We start from the raw sequence: 20,409 nt of genomic DNA, 5'->3' as shown, positions 1-20,409 counted from the left end.
ATCATTCTGTGGAAATGTAGTGCAGAGGAAATCAAACAGCGGGAAGTGGAAGAGAGCATGTTAGCAATTATTTACACTCCTCAATAGTAAAATTGCAACTCCAAGAAGGAAATTCCAGGAATTATGGAAATCACAGGATGTTAATGATATTCAAATGATAGAAAAATACAAAACAATAATTTTAAAACATCTCGTTTAATTCAACATCAAGTATGGCATCACATAGGTTATCATGGTGAAGACCAAGAAAGCAATGGAGGTCTATCTTTGATGCTATGATTGCCAAGTATTGGTCTCGAGAGGCCTTCATGAAGGAAAATCAAACCAGTCCTTCTCCAAGAATTATGTTGCGGGGTGGCATAATGTACTGTAGCCGGACCCCTCTGATCTTCATTCCAAGTACACGAACAGTTCGGCATTACGTTGTTTTGGTTCTGGAATTAGCGGTACAACTATTTATCCAAAGTGTCCCAGGAGCCATTTTTCAATACAACAATGCCAGGCTGCAGATTGCTTGAGCAGCCTGCAAGACCTAAACGTACCATCATGGCCTGCAGCATCTTCAGACATATTTCCCATCAACATCATTTGGGACATCATTGGTCGGCAATTGCACAAAGAGGTGCCAGCAGCGGATCTTGATGATTTGCCCAAGTGCATTCAAGGCGTTTTGGTATGGGGATTTCTGCAGGTGGCACTCATACTCCATGCTGAATAAAAGAGGTCTTAAAAAATGTATTTCTATTTTTTTTATTTTTTTTTGTATGTCAATAACATGTTTACACATCCAGTGATTTCCAGGATTCTAAAACTTTTCCTTCTGGTGTTGCAATTTCATTGTTGAAGAGTGTATTATATGAAATTTCATGACAGTTGTCACCGCTCTGTCCCGTTACTGGCATTACTAAATATCATTGTATTTACAGACACTTTGGACGCAGTGGGGCATTGTTTATGAATACTTTGGGACGAGATTTCTGTATATTTAGAGCAATAGACATCGGATATTGGAGGATCAAAGTTCCTTGAAATGATGAAACTTGTGTTAGTAAATATTGCAGAACTTTTTGTGAAATGTTCAGTGTCAGTGCCAAGTATTAGGAAACTGGAAACCTATAAACTTAGCATTCATATATTCATGAAAGTGATTAGAGTATTGTGGCATGTTTACATTCTTTAAGCCTATTTTATAATTAAAATAAGGGATGTTATAGTGCCACATATTGGAATAGCTGTGCTTTTTGGAGAGAATACCTCCATACACCTAGTCTGTATGAAATCTGAGGCATGTGGAGATACAGTAAAGACTTTATGAAGCCCTATGGAAGTTCTCATGGCTCAGTCTTGTACCGCTGTGTGCATGAACTCAAATTGAAGTTTTAATGGCCAGCTTTTGGAAAGTTATGAATCTTTGTAACATACGTACTTTATTTTGCTTCTTTTTTCATCCAAAACCATTCTGAAAGGGCTGTTTTAACTATCTAGTTCATGCTCTTTTAGAAACTGCTTTGATCTGTTTCTCGAGCAGGAATCCAAACTCAAACACTATTTACAAACACACTACCTGTTAGAACTTCTCTGCTACCCTCACCCATTCTCAGACAGGGACGTGTTGGTAAATAAGGTTTGAGTGCCGATTCTTGCTAGAGCATCAGTTCAGAGCTTCTAAAAAAAAAAGCAAGAACTAAGTAGTTTAAACAGCAGTTTGAGCATGGTACTTGAGAGAGAAGGATGGAAAATAAGGTGCTGGTATATTTTATATAGATTCATAATTTTGAAATGGCAGATCAATAATTAAATTAGAAATAAAAAAGTAGTCTTTAAGTAGAGTTTTTTTAAAAGAAAATCGACATGCAGGTTTTACTGCAATTAGCTAAAAAGTAGAAAGCCAAACCAGAGTGATTGTTTCCCATGACATAATATGACTTACACTACAGAGTAAAGGGTGTTGTCCATGATGGAAACACATGCACAAAAAAAGTCCACCTACAATTTGCCAAGGCCCATGCTGAAAAATATTAAGACTACTGGGACTTTATACTCTGGAATGATGAAAACAAGATACATTTTTTTGGAACTGATGGCTTCAAAACTGTATGGTGTCACAAAGGTGAAGAGTACACAGAAAAATTGCATGGTGCCTACAGTGAAACATGGTGGTGGCTGGGTTCTTTTGTAAGGCTGCATGAGTGCTGCTGGTGTCTGAAAGCTACAGTACATTTCATTGATGAAATCATGAATTCACAGATGAACTGCTCTGTATTGAAAGAGAAGATGCTCCCATCACTCTGTGCCCTGTGTAGACGTGCACATATCCAACATGACAATGATCCAAAACACACATCTAAGGTCAATGTTAAATTTCTGAAGGTGAACAGGTTGAAAGCGATTCAGTGGTCAAGTGTCTCCTGTTCTGACCCCCAACCAAACACCTATGTGGGATTCTGAAGTGACAGGTTGTCATCACTCTCCATCAAGCATCCAGGTTCTAAAAGAGGTCGTTCTTGAAGAATGGAAAGAAGGATGTTGTAAGGAATAAATGGTAAGAATACTCGCCATTTCTTTACCTCTGCAATCCAGCATGAATGTTTTGACGGTCCTTCCAGCCTTCTGTTTACCAGCGGCCTGGGCGTGACTGCTGCAGTGGCCTCAGTGATCGTATGTCATACTACATATAATCGTGCGGTGATGCCAGTAGTACCATTGGGCCACTTCACCAGCTACTTGCTGACGCTTAATAATCAAAGACCGGAAGCACTGATGGAATATCACCGCTGGATCGCCAGGAAAAAGAAATGAGTTTAGAATTGTAGTTTCTTTAGTTTTTATTCCACTTTTTCATTTGCAGATTTTTTTTTTCTTGTGCAAAGTTAAATAAGCCCTTTATCATAAATATTGAGCCTAAAATAAATAAGAATCATTACTCGTTGCATCGTATTTGATCTCACGTGCATCGTGGTGCTTGACCTTCAGTGCTCCACCACTTGTTTTTATGTGTTCGCAGTAGCAGGGAAAGTTCTCTCTCGGACACAATTAGAGGAAGGCACGTCCCGTGTAAACGGTATGAGTGCATGAAGGAGTAATCTATGGTTCCTGGTAGGTTCCGTACACATCGCCATGATTAAAAATAGTTGACACAGACAGACAGTGAGTCACAGCCCGGCTTTATTAAATCTGAAGTCTGAGTTCTGGCAGAAATGGCAATTCTGTAACCTCATGGGATAAAGGTCCCTTCAGCTGTGAGATATTTCTCTTTATAAAGCTGCAGCGCTGCCATGAGAATAGCATCTCTCCCCCTCTGGCTCCCCTGGCAGTTTATTGGATGGACTGGCTGTTATGTGATGTTCATCTAAGGAACTGGTCTAATTGTTTATGTGGAGCCAGAAAAAGATTTTTCCTCTAAAATGGGGCAATTGCATCTTCCTCATGGTCTAGATCAACATTTTAGGTTGGACTTTGGAGCGGATAGATCATTGGGTCAACCTGTGCGGGGTTAAAAGGGTTCGCTGCAGGCCCCCTCTGCTCATCAGATCCCATACGCCAGTAAAGGCAGTAACGCCCTGATGGCGGTCCTGTCCATTCCTGGGGTGGTGATCCCAATAAACTGTCCTCCGGGTGCGCATGCATTTACAGCCTAAGATTGTGGGAAGCTGCAGCACATGGTTACCTCGTCTAGTTCTTACTGATAAAGATTGGAAGCAGGTATCATCTGCCTAATAAATCTACCTCTTTGACAATCTTCGCACGCCTCCCATCTAATTTTGTAATTTTCAGAGGTTATTATTATTATTATTATTTATTGTTATAGCGCCATTTATTCCATGGCGCTTTACAAGTGAGGAGGGGTATACATAATAAAAACAAGTACAATAATCTTGAACAATACAAGTCATAACTGGTACAGTAGGAGAGAGGACCCTGCCCGCGAAGGCTCACAATCTACAAGGTTCACTCCTCCACTGATATATGTGAAATAGTTATATAGATATGATTCAGCCTTTATTGCCACAATACCTAGTAGTTCACTCTCTGCACTATTCTTAAAGCGGCTCCTCCCTAGTCTGTGATCTTTTTATTAGAGTGTCTATAAGATTTCCTAATGCTGCTAAGCAAGAGAATGCAATTGCACTCGTGCACAATCATCGACAATAATGAACCATGTATAGTGACTTCAGAGCTGGCAATGTTCCTTTATGGGCCTGTCTCTGCCCTCCTCAAGATAATAATAAAGGGAAAAAATATCATGTACCCTGTAAATAGTAATAGTGCATGTGATGAACCCGCACCTCGCCACCCCACCTGACATCATTGTTAAGTCAGATGGACCACGTAATGTGGTGTCTCCACTTTCACCAATGTGATGTTCTGCACCCCCTGGGGACCTGTAAAGTTGGCTTGATACAGATTTACACAGACACCGTCTGTCCACATGGGCCCATAGAGGCATGGGTAGTGAGAGGATGTGGTCCACGCAGTTAATGTTGTGGTACCACACTTGTTTACAACCCTGTTAGGCACTTTTCACTAGCACCAGTGAAACAGAGCGCTGCCAGTCGGGTAGAACTGCTACTAGTTCCTTGCTGGATATAAACCTGGTCCTTGATTAAAGGGATTATATTGGGCCAGAAACCAGCCTTGGCAGCATGGAAAGTTAAACCGAGAAACGGACGTGTGGATTCATGGATCGAGATAAAAAGCAGCACAAGGTTAAATTATATATTTAATCGCCTTAAGGGTACACTAGACAATACACTATGTACACCATGATTACACATATACAGTGGTCAGATATGTAAATACAGATAGTGGTAGGCCAAAAGATAAGCAGAATATATGTGTCAATTACCAGTAGATGAAGGGCCTCATTTTTAGGGGAGAGGCTGTCACATGGGAGGCTTGTGGTCCCCTCTGTTCCTTGACTTCTCCCAACACGATATGTCGTCGCGACCTTCCCAGAGAAAAAGCAATAGGCCATGCTTTACACAAGCATTTAACCCCTTTGGATCACTGCCCTCCTGCCATCTGAGCTGAACCTAAATCCCCTCCCCTTGCCTCTAGCAGCTAAAAACTCCACAAGGAGAAAAAGGAGATGTGTTCCAGCTTCTTTGAATCCAAAAACTTATTAGAAAATGCTTTTTAAAAAACCATGGCAATGGCAAAGTTCACATGGCAAGATATAGTTGCACGTTTCAAACGCTCAATTCGTCCTTTATCAAACTATAAATGAACAGGTCCTACGTATAGGACCTGTTCATGTATAGTTTGATAAAGGACGCCTCGAGCATTTGACATGCGTAACTATATCTTGCCATGTGAACTTTGCCATTGCCATGGTTTTTTAAGAAGCATTTTTTTCTAATAAATTTTTGGATTCAAAGAAGCTGGAACACATCTCTTTTTTTCTCATCAGTACTACACGTGTGACCGCACAAGTTCTGTGCTTCAGCAAGCCATATGCCGCTGTGGGTGAGCTGGTTCATTCTTTTTTCTTTGTTTCAAAAACTCCACAACCTAAGATGTTATAACTCCTTAATGGACAGTCCTAGAGAGGCATTTTTGGCACCATCAGTTCCAGCCAGGCCCCAGCTACGTGTTAAGACCGAACACAACTTTGCTCTCTGGTTTCTAGTAGCTGTTCTATGTATCTCCATACGCCTATGTGCTAGAAAGTGTCAAGACCCAGGCAGGTGTTCACCATGTTCTGGGAATCTTGGATATATACATGATGTACGGCTAGGACATATAGTATCTTCATAACTCCTTATGTAATAATGTTTCTGGAATGTTCTAGAAGGTGTCTGCAGCTTCAGCAGGACTCTATATTGCAAGCAAGCCTTTGTCCTGCTCTGAGCTGGTAAAGGTGTAAGATTTGTCACTCAGATCCTTTGAGGATTGCCCCTCCACCTCAGGTGCCAGCTTTCTCCTTGAGGCTTTAAGAATTTGGGTTTCCTTCTGAGCCCAGTTTCCTGTCAGTGCTGGACAAAGGAAGCGGTTTTATAATGCCAGGTCAAAAAAGATACAAATGATTGACATGAAATTATATCTCCAATATGCTTCACAGTGCACTGTGACGTGACGCTGCAACGTCACGGATCGCTAGCGATATCGTTACAAAGTCGTTTCGTGTGAAGGTACCTTAAGTAAGGGCAGAGCAGGATACTGACCTGACTGTTTAGACACCTGCCCATGTGAAGGTATATAGATAAAATGACAGCTCAAAAAGATGGAGGGCACGCCACTGTTTGTACAAAGTACAAGAAACTACAGCAAAACCAAAGAAATGAGCTGAAGCATAAGTTGGCATACGTACAATGTATAAAAGCACGTTCGCACTGTGGCCATTTCCCAGACAATTTTTTTCCCTTGGTTTTGTGTGTGAAATGGCCAAAGTATGAACGTGCTCCTACACATTGCGCGTATGCCAACTTATGCTCCAACCCATTTTGGCCCCCTGCATACAGACTATAAAAACAACACAACCAGCTCACGTCTTCACTTGCATGCACTGATCCAGGCGCCATAGCTAAGGCTGTCCAGAAGCAACCTAAAGGACAGTAAGTAATAATTTCATCTATATAGCTTCACAAGGAGCCGTGTCTGAACAGTCAGGCTCATGTCCTTCTCCGCCCTTATCTACATTGAGGTCGGCTGACACAAGATGAGGCTTTAATACTAGAGACAGGATAGAACCGTTGCGATGGGTACACCGTGTCGCTGTGGGATGGCTTTTATGCTTTTCTGATCAAAATAGTTAACGAAAGTAGCCCATGTTATTTACGTGTATTATTATTATTACTAGTTACTTCTTTACTTACTACGGGGTATATACTCACATTTTTTTATTGGGTTTTATTTATAAAATGGCCACAGTGTGAACGTGCTCTTACACGTTACACATATGCCAACTTGTGCTCTGGCTCATTTCTTTGGTTTTGCTCCTCAAGATAAATGATCAGCCTTAAGTGCTCTGCCCAGCCATGAATGATGATGTCTCAGGTCTATCATAATGTTAGGGGGTTATTCCCATTTGATATAGTGATGGCATATCCCCAATTGCTAGAATATGCCATCATTTTGTGATCAGCAGGAATCTGACATTTGGATACCAACATGATCTTGAAAATAAAAGACTAAACAGGTTTAATGTAGCTATATGGCCCCATCACTGTTTCTTCCTGCACGGCGAAGATCCTGGCCACCCATGTATGTATATATCTGCATTTACAGACTCATGGCCTGTTTAGCCAGACAGATCGAGGCCATTAAATGACTACCAATAAGCTATATACAAGCCAATTGATCATTGTTATTGGCCCGTTTAGACAGGAAGACGAACATTCTAAACTCCTAGAATGTTGGCTAATAATATTGTTCTGTGCAAGTCTCCTGATCCAAACACAACAGCATTATAGGCAAATATGAGACTTGTCAAGTTCGGGTCAGGAGACCCCCTGGGCCGGTGCAGGCATCACAGTCCATACTCGGCCTGGGACACGCAGATGTGTGAATCCAGCCTTATTCCTCCTGTCATCATCTCATTTGATCTTGTGGCTCTTATGATCCAGGTATGAACTATACATATCTATATAAAACAATACCCATGTAATCTACTAAATAAAAAAAAATCCTGTACTGATCTGACATGTAGACATATTATGTGAACGAAAATGGTGACACCTCTTCAGATAAACATCCAAAATTGTATTATTATTATTTATGTAGAGGAGTGGTTCTCCCAAAGAAGTGAATCTATGGGATACATTGATATTAAAGTGGTATGCTGGTTACTAGAAGCGATCATCTGTCTGACCACTGAGACCCCACCAATTGCCAGATTGGGTGCGCTTTATGCCCCGTGTGAATGGAGCGGCAGAACAGGGCACTTATAGCTGTCTGATTGGATAGGTGATCACATCTTATAACAGGAATAGCTCTTAAGGAAATATGCAAATTGGGAATACATAAATATCAACGTTCTTGTGTTACCTGAATTGTTAGATGGGTTTCGGTTCTTGACGAGGTGCAGCGCGCCTCCTAAATGCCCTAGATTCAGTAGGAAAGTCCAGTTTTCCTAGGACATGATGGCATTCTCCCAGCAGAGACATCAGGATTCTGGGGGCATCATGTCTGGTATTGTCCTCCCCAATGTTATAGAGGGCCTGTGAGATGCTCTATCCATCCCGTATACACATGTCCTTCGTTCGACATCCATGTTGAGTTCCGGGGTCTGTCAGGCACTAGTATTGCCTAATTAGTGAGAACCCAGAAGAAAAAGTTTGAGAAACTTAATCTTGGAGGACCTATACGTTCTCACATGGGGGGAGAAATCATTTTCTACTAAAGGCGTCCACAAACAACATGTTGTCTGCTACTGGACTCCCATGGTTTCTTGGGACTGCTGCTCATCATCACCAGTCTGCTTACTTTTTATACTGGAAGGGACAGTTAGTGACCCCTGTAGCAAATCAGCAGGTACTGAGTGGCTGCAGCGGTCACATACCGCCTGTGGCCGAAGTGAGAACTAGCAGCCTGTCTTTTCTAATGGGGCACATGAATTGACCATTGCAGGCAATCAATGGCAGAGCCGGTAGACTGGAGTTTGTTTTGCTTCTTTTTTACAAATTATTTATTTTCATGCATTGAATACAGATGTGGATTTTTTTATTGGACTATTAGAATTGCATCCAAACTTTCTATCTATTTGTAAGCTGCAATCCATAGTAATTCATCAATGCTTCTTTGCACAGATTGGCGGCCGGCGGTCTATCTCTCCGTGTTGGACTGTGGCAAAGAGTCCAATAGCCCAACGTGTAGAGAGTTTGGAGTGCAAGGATTCCCCACTGTCCAGGTAACGGCCTCTTTTGCTTTTACGTCTTCTGCCATTTCTTATTACCCGATTTCCAATCACAAAGTCCATCACCTATGAACAGTATAAGTCCTGCTCACAGTGTCTTTTCTTTTTTCTTTCAGTTTTTCAAAACCTTTACCAAAAATCCATTGAATGGCATCAAGTTTCCTAGTATGTGAACTTAATTTTTTTCCTTTTTTTTTTAGATTTTGTCGTTGATTTTATAGGGTTCTCCCAAGCTCCAGGCCAAATAGTTGGATAGCGGACACTTTACATGATTATAGTACGTGGCGGTCCATCAAGCCTGAATATACGCTTATATGTTATGTGAATTTACACTTAACTAAGCACTCCATGTTACTTTGGTGATTGATTTAATAGGTTTCTCCAGCTAGTAAAAAAAAACAAAAAACTCCTCCCACTCCTGCATGGGGCCCACCGGAGAATTCTCCTGTTCTCCTGTGGGCCAGTCCGAGCCTGCCTTACACTCATCCTTCTTATTTCTGCAGGTCGTGAACCAGATGATATGAGACACTTCATCATCGATAAACTAGAGGCGCAAAAAGAGTCTCCACCTCCCGCGTGTCCTCCACTTGAGCCAATCAGGTATGATTGTGGCGGAGCAGAAATGATGGAAGCTTGTTACAAATTTGGCTCCTCTTTCATGTGTGCATTACTGTACGGAGGATTAACAGGTTTTTCTATCTTGTAAAATAACTCTTGTAGTATATTTTATTAGCTAATAAACTTGGCACCCTAGACTTCTAAAATGATGAGCGGTGCCCTATATAACTTTCCCTGTTTGTGGAAATCATTGATGCCCTTGGAAAGTACTTAGCATCCTGGACTTTATTGACTTTAGTGCGTACCATGACATCACAGAATGTGCAACTATTCCTCCTCCCACTGCCACTAACCCCCATGATTACCAGGCTCCCATTGATGAGACTTCACTTTGATCAGCCTTAGACTGGGGCTACATGACGACTTTGGCAACAACATCTGTCGCGCTGCCAAAATTCCCTGTGTGTCGCTGCTACATCGCAATGCGCCCCTGATGGTACCGCGACCACAAATAAGTCCAATGCCGTTGTCAAACTAGCAGCACCCTCAGGGTCACAGCGAGACCCCATTCACTGTAAAGTAGCAGTGACACATAGCCAACTTTGTCACCTGAGTATTTTACTCTTATCTGAATATCGGGCTGATTATGCTAATGTAATCATATTTTCTCAGATGTGGAGAATAATAAAAACAAAATCGGACATGTGCACAGCCCCATAGAATAAAAAAACGGATAGCGCTCGTCTGATTTTTACAGTCGCCTGCACAAGTCCTTGTGTCAAAACCGGCGAAACAACCACAGTGTGTGAAGAGTCCCTCAGGCGTTAATAGTTAATATTGGGCAATTCACAATGTCTGTGATTTAATATTCATTTCGCTATTTGTTCACCGTCTCAGTGATTTATTACTCGATTTGTGCTGGGCTGTTCACTGAACAGTATAAGTTTCTCTTCCAGCGCCCCTGAGGTCGACTATTTTTTTGAGAATAATGATGAAGCCTACCTGGCATTGATTTTTGAACAACCTGAAGACTACATGGGAAGAGAGGTAAGGACTCCACACCAGACATGGGTAAGCCTGTGTTATTCTGGAGTATTGGAATTAAAGAGACAACCCCTGACCATAGTGGGGTATATGGGTGTGATAGTAGGGCTCACCCAATTAAGGCTTCTTTCACACTTCCGTCTTCCAAATCTGCACAGGATCTGTCAAGACGTTGAAATGACGGATCCTGTGCAGATTGTGGAAAACATGTGCACTGGGCCCGTCTTTCTGACGGACCCGTCGAGGCTATGTGCACCTGTTGTGTATGCGTCTTCGCTGCGGTTTTCCGCTGCGAAAACACATACACAACACAAACCAGGTTAAAAAAAAATAAAAATGATCAGTATTATCACCTACCGGCGTCCCGCGCAGCGATGCTCCCGGCAGCTAGCGTTCCTAGTAATACATTGCAAAATCTCTGGAGAAATAGCGGTCTCACATCCTTGTATTAAATGAGGCCATTCTTTTGCCTGGCTGCCATCTAATACTACTTTTTCCGCTGCAACAATAAAGCAGAGCAGATATTTATTCAAGTCTGCATTCACGCCTACGCGGCTCTTGCCACACAAGCAATCGCCATTTTGGCAGTGGTTTGGTCAGTGAGGATTGGTTGTTAATTTCTTTTCTAAATACTCAAAAACATCAATTTAAATAAGCCTTTTGTATATAATCCAAAATGTGACATGCTAAGAGTCCTGCCGGACCTTGGGTTTCGCTCTTTCGGCTTCTTCTGGGGCAATCCCTGTTTCACAATTTAAAAAGACCCGGATGCCGTTCGATGCTTTTGAAATTAAAAACCTAATCATTATACATGGAGACAAACCATAAATAGAGCCAATATTACATCCTTCACATAATCCAGCGCCACGGCTCTTTCGATCCCTATATTATTTACATCTGAATTAAGCTGATCACAGCTGGTCAGTGGGGAGTATCGGATCTCTCGCTGATCTTATAGGTCACCAAAATCACAATGGTGGACTTCCCCTTTAAGTGACCACAAGCACTTTATATCTTACTACTGCCGTCTTTAGGTTTTTGTATTATTTTCTCCCAACTTTTTTATCATTATTATTTTATTGTACTATGTTGAACACATGGTTGTCGTATTAAATGACAATTACTATGTAGAGTAAATTCTGCATTTATTTTCTCTCTCAGGTTGCTCTGGACATGGTGCAGTATCAGGGGGTCTCAGTAAGGCGGGTACTTAAGGGCCAATCCGAATTAGTAGAGCGGCTCAAGGTGTCGTCATTCCCATCTGGTTTCCTCCTGTGTAGGAATGGGTCTATTAGTAAAATTAACCTGTGAGTATCTGCCTTTCTGGCCCTGCCTATTCCCCCTGTAGTTATGTTGGGTGTTTGTCAACTTATTTGTTTCTTACAGGAAGGAAGAATCTCGTGCGGCGTATACAGAATTCCTGCGGGCACTTCCTGGGGTGACGAGGTTTATTGTTAATCTCATTCAGTGGTCCGCAAACCCTGTTGATGACACAGTGGTCCGTAGGGCTGTAAACAGGTGTGAATATATATCTCGGGAGCGTTTTTGTCTTGTTAGTTGGACTCAACTTTTACATGATCTGTTTTTGTCATTTAGGGATTTTAGAGCTTTTTCCTAAGTGTTACCCTGTTCATACTGTCCATATGGTAACAGTGTGAAACCTGAAATTCTGTCTTCCTGCATCCGCCACTAGAGGGAGCATGGGAGCGTAGTGAATACAGTAGGATTATTGAGCTTAATGGACCACCCGTGTTTGCCAACCTTTTCGGCGTTGGCGCATCCCTGTAAAAAAAAAATAAATAACATTGGAGCACCCCTATCAAATAATTGTTTTGCAAATGACAAAAAAAAAATGAAAAATTAGTTTTTTCAATTTACACTGTACCCTATTGAATATACAAAAGTATATACTGTGCCTCCCAGATATATAAAATTATACACAGTGTCCCTTAATATTAAGGAAGCGTACTGTGCCCCCTGAATATACAGCTCTGGCAAAAATTAAGAGACCACCACATCAAACCCTGTCATGGGCAGCGAAATCTCCAGACCTGAACCCCATTAAAAACCTCTGGAATGTAATCAGGCGGATGATGGATAGTCACAAGCCATCAAACAAGGAAGAACTGCTTACATTTTTGCACCAGGAGCAGTGTGAAAGACTGGTGTACAGCATGCCAAGACGCATGAAAGCTGGGATTAAAAATTATTTGAAGTCTGAAAGCGCCTAAATACTGGACCCAAAATGCAATCAAATTAAAACTCTCAGTAACCTAGTGTTACTGGTACAGACTTTCCAGGAGGCCAACCACCTCAGTGATGCATATCTGCCATTCAGGACCTTACCTCTTGCTTTTTTAGGTGTCATACTTTGTCCTTCCAGGAAGAGTTTTCAGCAGTTTCCTGATCATCAGAGTCAGAATTCCAACTATCACCTTTATACAAAGCTGATAACACAATAAGTGATGTCACAGCTGACCCCTCCTCCTCCCCATCACAACGACCTTTTCACACTAATTTAACACTTCAATAGAAAACATAGGATGAAAGCGTCAGAGTCTGAACATTGCTGCTAATGTACATGTGTTATTTCCTGGAACAACAGGAAGTTTGAGTCTAAAAATGATCCAGTAGCTGGTGTGAGAATTACAAGATTTTAATTAATTTTTGTTTTAATAGAGATTGTGATATGGAGGGGGAGGAGGGTGGAGAATATTGCCAACAGTTTAAAAAATGCATATTTACCACAAACACCCAATTTAACTTGATCATCAGATCATTTACTCCCATTTCTAACCAGGGACATTTTTGTGTTTTATCACTTTTAATGACTCTATAATTTCTTCACTTCTGGAAATTCAAATAATTTTTGCCTCTTATTTTTCATGACACATGGGGATTATTTTTCCTGCTATTTTTATATTCCTATTTTTTTTCTTGTACCAGGGAAAATGTAAAGAAAGATAGCACATACTTGTCTTTTCTTCACTTTTTTTTTATTTATGACCACAAAGAACCGTTAATTTAAAATATTTTCATGTTCCTCTTTCCACAGAAATTAGTTTAATAGAGGTGGGATTAGAAACAGCCACTTAGACTGTCTGTGTCTGCTTTTTTTTGTTTTTTTATTATTATTATTTTTGCTTTTGGGGCATTTTTCCCACATCATTGCATTTTTTTTCTAATTTTTTTTGTAAATTGAGCTGATATATTAGCTCAAGCTACAAGGGAATTTCTTCATAGCAGAGCTGTTTGAGTTTCCTAGGACCTAACAGCTCCTGCTCCCTCCCTGCACCCAGCGATCAAATATTCACTGGATTCGGAGATGGAAGCAGGGTAAGTGCTTCCTAATCTATATACTTGCACTAGTTCTGCACTGTGTACACAGAGATCGAGACGGTAAACATGATAATAAACCATGTTTTTCCTTCTCTCTGGAAAGTCTGCTTGTGAGTGACTGCAGCTCCCTTCCCCCACAGCTTTACACTCTTGAGACAGCTGATTAGACTGCATTGATGTCTTAGACTGTCAGTGCAGCAATAAGGGCTGTCCCACACGTCCAGATAATTCCGGTACCGGAATAAATCGGTACCGGAGTTATCTGTGTCTGTGTGCCTGGGAACTCACGTAGGCCATACGGGCGGCACACGTGTGCCGCCCGTATGGCGAGTGGGTACCACACGGAGCGTGTGGTACCCACGCATGTGGTACCCTGCATCGTGCTGAAGCTGCGATTCATATGTTCCTGCAGCAGCGTTTGCTGCAGAGAAAATATGAATAATAGTGTTTAAAATAAAGATCTATGTGTCCGCCGCCCTCCCACCCCCTGTGCACCCCCCGCTGTCCTGAAAATACTCACCCGCTCCCACGTTGGCTGTCGCTCCTTCCTGGTCTGGCCCCATCTTCTCCTGTATGCGGTTACGTGGGGCCGATCATTTACAGTCATGAATATGTGGCTCCACCTCCCATAGGGGCGGAGCCGACTATTCATGATTGTAAATGATCGGCCCCACGTGACCGCATACAGTAGGAGGCGCGGGGCAGAGAGGAAGGAGTGACAGCCAACGTGGGAGCGGGTGAGTATTTTCAGGACAGCGGGGAGCGCACAGGGGGTGGGGGGGCGGCGGACACATAGATCTTTATTTTAAACACTATTATTCATATTTTCTCTGCAGCAAACGCTGCTGCAGGGAACATATGAATCGCGGCTTCAGCACCATGTGGGGGGGACAGCGCTTACTGTAGCGCTGTCTCCTGCACGCACACGGACCCCAGACGGAGAACGTCCGTGTGAAGTCCGTGTTTTACACGGACCCATTGACTTTAATGGGTCCGTGTAATACGTGCGCTCCCACGAACACTGACATGTCTCCGTGTTTGGCACACGGAGATACGGTCCGCAAAAAATCAATGACATCTGCACAGATGCATTGATTTTAATGGGTCCACGTGTGTCAGTGTCTCCGGTACGTGAGGAAACTGTCACCTCACGTACCGGAGCCACTGACGTGTGAAACCGGCCTAAGATAGGACTGCCGGACGTTTAAAGTCTATGGCAGTCCTGAAGTAGTTAAACACTAGGCCTTTTTCTGATGACACCATCCCTTTAGGGGTCCTTGGAAGCCCCTTATACACATCTGGTTATTGGCAGACCTTGCAGTAAATTGTTCTAGTGGTAGTTTTATGACCAAGCAGGAGTTTTGGTACTCTGCATTGTCTTCTGTGAGTAAAAAAAAATACCGTTTTTGTTTTTTTTCTTCTCTTATTTGTAGTTCTGTGATATACATGGCGGATCTTGAGTCTTCTATCCAATACTCCTTGCGGGTCGAGGTTGCTCGGTACAGCAGATTCAATGGTGATCGTCTCAGGGCTCTGACGAATTACGTCTCCGTACTGAAAAAGGTGATGATGAAGGTTCTACAGTTTCCAGAGTGAACTTGCATACATGTATCTGTAGTGGTAAGACGGCCATGGACTGTGAGCAGGAGGGATGAGCAAAGATTTGAACTACCCTGGTTCGGCGACCACTTTTTTCCTCAATGGCAGCTGGTCCAGGACAATGCAAACTTTCTCAGTTGGAATTGAAATATCAGCAAATTCGAAATTATTATGTCCCCATAATATTATGACATCACATAAAGTTTAGTCACTAGCGCTCATGCAACACCATGGCGTCGTGGGGACTTGGTAATTGCAAGAGGCAACCACGTTATCTGCATTTAAGTCCCAGCCAAGGAAGTTCGCACTGCCCTGGTCTGGCTGCTACAGAGTAACGAAATGGACGCCAGATCAGGGTAGTAGGATTTTTTTTTTCTTTGCTCATCTGAAGTAAGCAGGACTTTATACTGTGGAGGATGTGTTGCTGCATGGTTCTATGCATTTACATAAAGTGTCCACTAGAGGGAGCTCGATGTGTGCTAGCACATAATATCACCACTAGAGGGAGCCAGTTCAGTATTTTTGATATTTTTCCTCATTGTATTCCCTATACATTATTGTTTAGTTTTTACTAAATTAATTTTTAAAGCTAAGGAAATTATTTGTTTTTATAGTTAAAATATATTTATGGGGTCTGTGTTTCCTGTAATAAAAAAAAGGTTTTTATGTTTTTCTATGGTTCATTTCATTGTGCATCTATTTCTTACCCAGTACTTTCCTGCTCGCCCCTACTTGCGGACACTACTGGATTCTCTGCATCCCTGGCTGTACAATCAAAGGGGAAAAATGGTGACATACAAGGATTTTGCAGATGCTGTAAATAACAAAGACCAGGTAAGTTGGATTTGGGGCTCGTCGACCGTTCTGTCTCCAATCAGAATGGAAAATCCACATCCCAGCAATTGTGCTATTCATTGTCCCATATCTCGTGCACCTTTGTGTTTAGGAGCAGGATGCTGTGCTGACCCCACATGTCAACTTCGTCTGGTGTCAGGGTTCCAAGCCGGAATTCCGCGGTTTTCCATGTTCCGTCTGGACACTGTTCCACTTGCTGACCGTCAGAGCCGCGCAGCTTGGATCGGCCGAGACCAGTGAGTGTGATTGTGATTGAGTCATTACAAATTGATAGTTAAAAATAAAATATTTTGATGGATTTTTTTTTTTTATACCATCACCATAAAAAGTAGACTAATTCAACGATGGAGGAATTTTAGAAAACTTTTTTTTACTTGCTTCTACTCTGTGTCTGGCTTAATATTTTCCTAAATGGAGCGAAAAAAAAAAAAAATCACATCCCTTCTATAGGGGGGGGGGGCAGACTTTAGCGCTGTAATGGGGGCCATTAAAGATTACTTTAGGTTTCCTATCATTTTATTAAATCATAAATCATAAATAATATATAATAAAATCATTTATTATTTAAGTCTTTTTTGAGTGAATGTTCACTTCCGTATTTAGAGGCCAACACACCACATTAATAAAATTCCACCACCAAATGTTAGATCCATCTATCGTCAAAAAAAATAATAATGTCACCTGTTTGTGTCCTTGTCTGAAATGTTTTCTGTCTCGTTAAGATCCACAGGAGGTTTTGAAGGCCATGCGTAATTATGTCCGATACTTCTTTGGTTGCAAGGAGTGCGCCCGTCACTTTGAGGAAATGGCTAAAGAGTCGATGAACGGCGTCCGTAGTCTGGATGAGGCCATCAGATGGTTGTGGATCAGCCATAACCGGGTTAATAAGAGACTGGCTGGTGAGTCCATAATTAAGTAGAGAGCAAGGAGAAGATTCCTCTACTTCCTTCACGGGGGATAATAGCGCTGCCGGTGGGAGGGTGAACTCCGGCTGGATTCTGACGTCTGTCATCTACAGTCAGTGTTCGGATCATGATACCCGTCCCGACCAATGGTTCACTGACCTGACATAAATGCCCCATGTATGATTATGAGGCACGTGGTTCAGATCTGGAGGGCTGGTGTTGAGCTGAATATTGGGGGACTACAAAAGGTATAGGGTGCACTACACAAATAGGCGTAAATGGCCTATAGACGGGTGCAGCACCGTGCGTGAAGGGAAATGTGCCAGAAAAAAAGAAAAAGGTCAATGCGTGGAAATGGTGCACTCCAGAAAAAATATTTTTTGCAAAATGGTATAAATTTATTAACTAACTCTGTGACAAACAGAAACACCCAAAAATGATTAAAAACAATACAAAAACAGCACAACCACATCCCTGGGATTAATCCATAGAAAAATCAACAAAGACTATAATATAAGGGGACAATAAATGGGACTGTCCCCGTTTATACAACTCTGGCAGAACAAGGCAGATATCAATACACAATAAGCAATATGCAAAATTTTATAGTGGAATCAACATTTGAAATATATAATGTATAATTCGCAAAGTAAAAAATAGTATATAAGACCGAAAGTGGGCATCCCCAAAGACCGGAATTTTTTTTGCCACAAAAAACTGGGAAAACGTATTGACTCAACTATAAGCCTAGGGTGGAAAATGCAGCAGCTACCGGTAAATGTCAAATATAAAAATAGATACCAATAAAAGTAAAATTAATTGAGACATCAGTAGGTTAGGTGTTTTTGAATATCCATATTGAATCATGAGCCCCATATAATGCTCCATACAGTTCATGCTGGTCCCCATAAGATGCTCCATACAAAAAATATGCCTCATATAATGCTGCACAAAGGTTAATAATGGCCCCATAAGATGTGCATGTGCCTGATGAAGAGATCTGAATAGTTTTGGAATCCCATGGTTTGTTGAAAAAAAAAAAAAAAAAAGCCACCCAAACAAAAAACGGAAGGCGTATTCAAGCAATCAGGTATAAAAAAGAAAAAGAAAAAAACGTGTGTAGGAGAAAAAAAGTGGTTGAAAACGGCAACTGTGGAACATGTACATGGAAGAAAAGAAAAACGCTACAGGAAAAAAATTCACTGCTCGTAGCGCGTTTAATGCCATGCAAAAAAAAATACAAAATATTTGTTTTTTAGGAAATTGTAAGGGATTAGTAAAAGAAAGTGCTATTTTGCTATTTTCCTGCTAGAAATACCCTCTTGTCCATGGGGTGAGTTTTATATTGCAGGTAATAGTTACCAGAGCTCATGGACAAGAAGAGCGGTGTAGCTTTTTAAAAAAAAATTAGAAAACCCCTTTAATTCTGAATGTATATTATAGAAATGTAATGGGTGCATTATTTAGGACACAGACTTGACCACTAACCATATCACCTTTTCATAGGAGATCTAACTGAAGATCCTGATTTTCCAAAGATTCAGTGGCCTCCCAAAGAGCTCTGTTCAGACTGCCAGAAAATGGTAGATGATAACATGACCTGGGACGAACCCGCTGTACTCCGCTTCATGAAGATACGCTTTTCTGAGGACAATTTATCATACGACTACTTGGAGGATGAGGCGGTCATGTTGGCAAAGCAGAGAAACGAAACATCCAAAGTCAGGTCCAAAAGAGAGGCTGGTGTTGGAGAAAAGGGTCCCGAGAAAACAACTCTAAGTCATGTCCTAATTCCACCGGTCAAAGATGATGATCCTGGGGAGCTACCTGTAGCTTCAAAAGGAAAACTTAACCCCAGACACCGGCCCTCCATAATAAAAATGAAATCTTTTACAGCTTTGGATGCAAATAAGGGGGAAGAAGAGAACATTGTGGATTTAGACTCCTTCGAACATAATTTTTTTCCTCGTAGAACATTAAAGGATTCAAACTCTCATAAGAATAGATATGCCGTCCAGCCGGAGAGAATGGTAGATCTTCCCGATTCCAAGTTTGACCAAGACGCAGTAAGAGCTCGCCTGCTTAAAAGGGGGATAGATGCAAATTTTCTCATTGGGGTGGGAGTAGAGAACGGGGATGTGATCGGGAAAAGGCGTTGGGTGAAGATGCTGGAAGTTGGGTTCTCTCGATTGGACCTCAGCATCTGCGTCATCTTGTACTTCCTCTCCAGCATGTGTCTCCTAGCGATGTACCTGTACCTAAGCTTCCGGTCCCGGCTCAGACAGCGGTGTTTGTTTCCACAACCATGATACCAGCGTTGATATTCGGTTTTATAGGACAGCAGACCTAATGTTTTACGGAACTGGACATTCTGCTAGAGAACAATGTGCCGTCATAATCTGTGGAAGTTCTGTACCAATAGAGCAAAACCACTGGAGACCAAAGCTGAGCTCATCGTAGTTGTTTTATCCACTGAGGTTTTAAAAAAAAAAAAAATAAAACTTAAAAAAAAATAAAAAATTGAGGTTTATTAAAATGGTCAGGGTGTAATAATACATGGATGTCCGGAGACGTGTTCACATCCTGGTGTTCCTATGGCCAGACATATATTGCCAGGATACATACAATATGGGATTTTCAATTATATCAGCAGCCAAATAACCTGAAATAGAATCAAGTAAAGTGCCGGAATCCTGAAAAATCAGCTGATATATAGTCAAGACCTTCCCTAATTATTGTGTAACGTCCTAATACTCAATAACTTGTTAAGCACAGAAAGGTCCAAGGTTTGGGGTTTTTCTTCTTTTACAGCTTTTTAATATTTCTTTGTTTAACAACCTGACGGAGAAGACACGCAATGGGCAAAATTTATAATCATGACCAATTACTTAAATATCTATCACACCATTATTTTCCAATACCCGAGGCGCTGTATTCATACTGCACACAGACATAACTGAAAGGCAAGATTTTAGGGCAGGCCATCTTTTGGGCAATACCTGGAGTTAGAGCATGCTGGGAAGTAAGGGAAAGGAAGTTCTAACATTTATAGTGCTGGTAGAATGCTGAGTAAGGCCGATTTCACACATCAGTGTCTCCGGTACGTGTGGTGACAGTTCTCACGTACCAGAGACACTGACATACGTAGACCCATTCAAATGAATGGGTCTATGCACATGTCAGCGTGTTTTCACGGACCGTGTGTCCGTGTGCAAAACACGCAGACATGTCCGTTTTCACCCGGGCTGCAAAACC

The 20,409-nt window shown here is 41.7% G+C and overlaps 1 protein-coding gene across 2 annotated transcripts in view; it reads left to right on the top strand.

Moving 5' to 3' along the window:
* QSOX1 (quiescin sulfhydryl oxidase 1) overlaps positions 1-19,636 on the top strand; it is a 52,586-nt gene extending 32,950 nt beyond the window's left edge. The window contains exons 1-12 of one of the 2 annotated variants that reach the window (XM_077278051.1): positions 7,430-7,565; positions 8,748-8,848; positions 8,971-9,019; positions 9,358-9,454; positions 10,369-10,459; positions 11,618-11,763; positions 11,843-11,974; positions 15,229-15,358; positions 16,106-16,228; positions 16,341-16,485; positions 16,972-17,148; positions 18,661-19,636. In XM_077278051.1, the coding sequence (XP_077134166.1) occupies positions 9,375-9,454; positions 10,369-10,459; positions 11,618-11,763; positions 11,843-11,974; positions 15,229-15,358; positions 16,106-16,228; positions 16,341-16,485; positions 16,972-17,148; positions 18,661-19,463 (1,827 nt within the window). In that variant the 5' untranslated portion in view covers positions 7,430-7,565; positions 8,748-8,848; positions 8,971-9,019; positions 9,358-9,374 and the 3' untranslated portion in view covers positions 19,464-19,636. Of the gene's footprint in view, positions 1-7,429; positions 7,566-8,747; positions 8,849-8,970; positions 9,020-9,357; positions 9,455-10,368; positions 10,460-11,617; positions 11,764-11,842; positions 11,975-15,228; positions 15,359-16,105; positions 16,229-16,340; positions 16,486-16,971; positions 17,149-18,660 lie in introns of those variants that run through there. The other variant, XM_077278050.1, reaches the window with a different exon arrangement.
* Positions 19,637-20,409: the final 773 nt, after the last annotated feature.

The sequence above is a fragment of the Ranitomeya variabilis genome, chromosome 8 (genome assembly GCF_051348905.1).
Source record: "Ranitomeya variabilis isolate aRanVar5 chromosome 8, aRanVar5.hap1, whole genome shotgun sequence".
In the NCBI taxonomy this organism is placed as follows: Eukaryota; Metazoa; Chordata; class Amphibia; order Anura; family Dendrobatidae; genus Ranitomeya; species Ranitomeya variabilis.
This window is presented reverse-complemented; position numbering and strand designations above follow the sequence as displayed.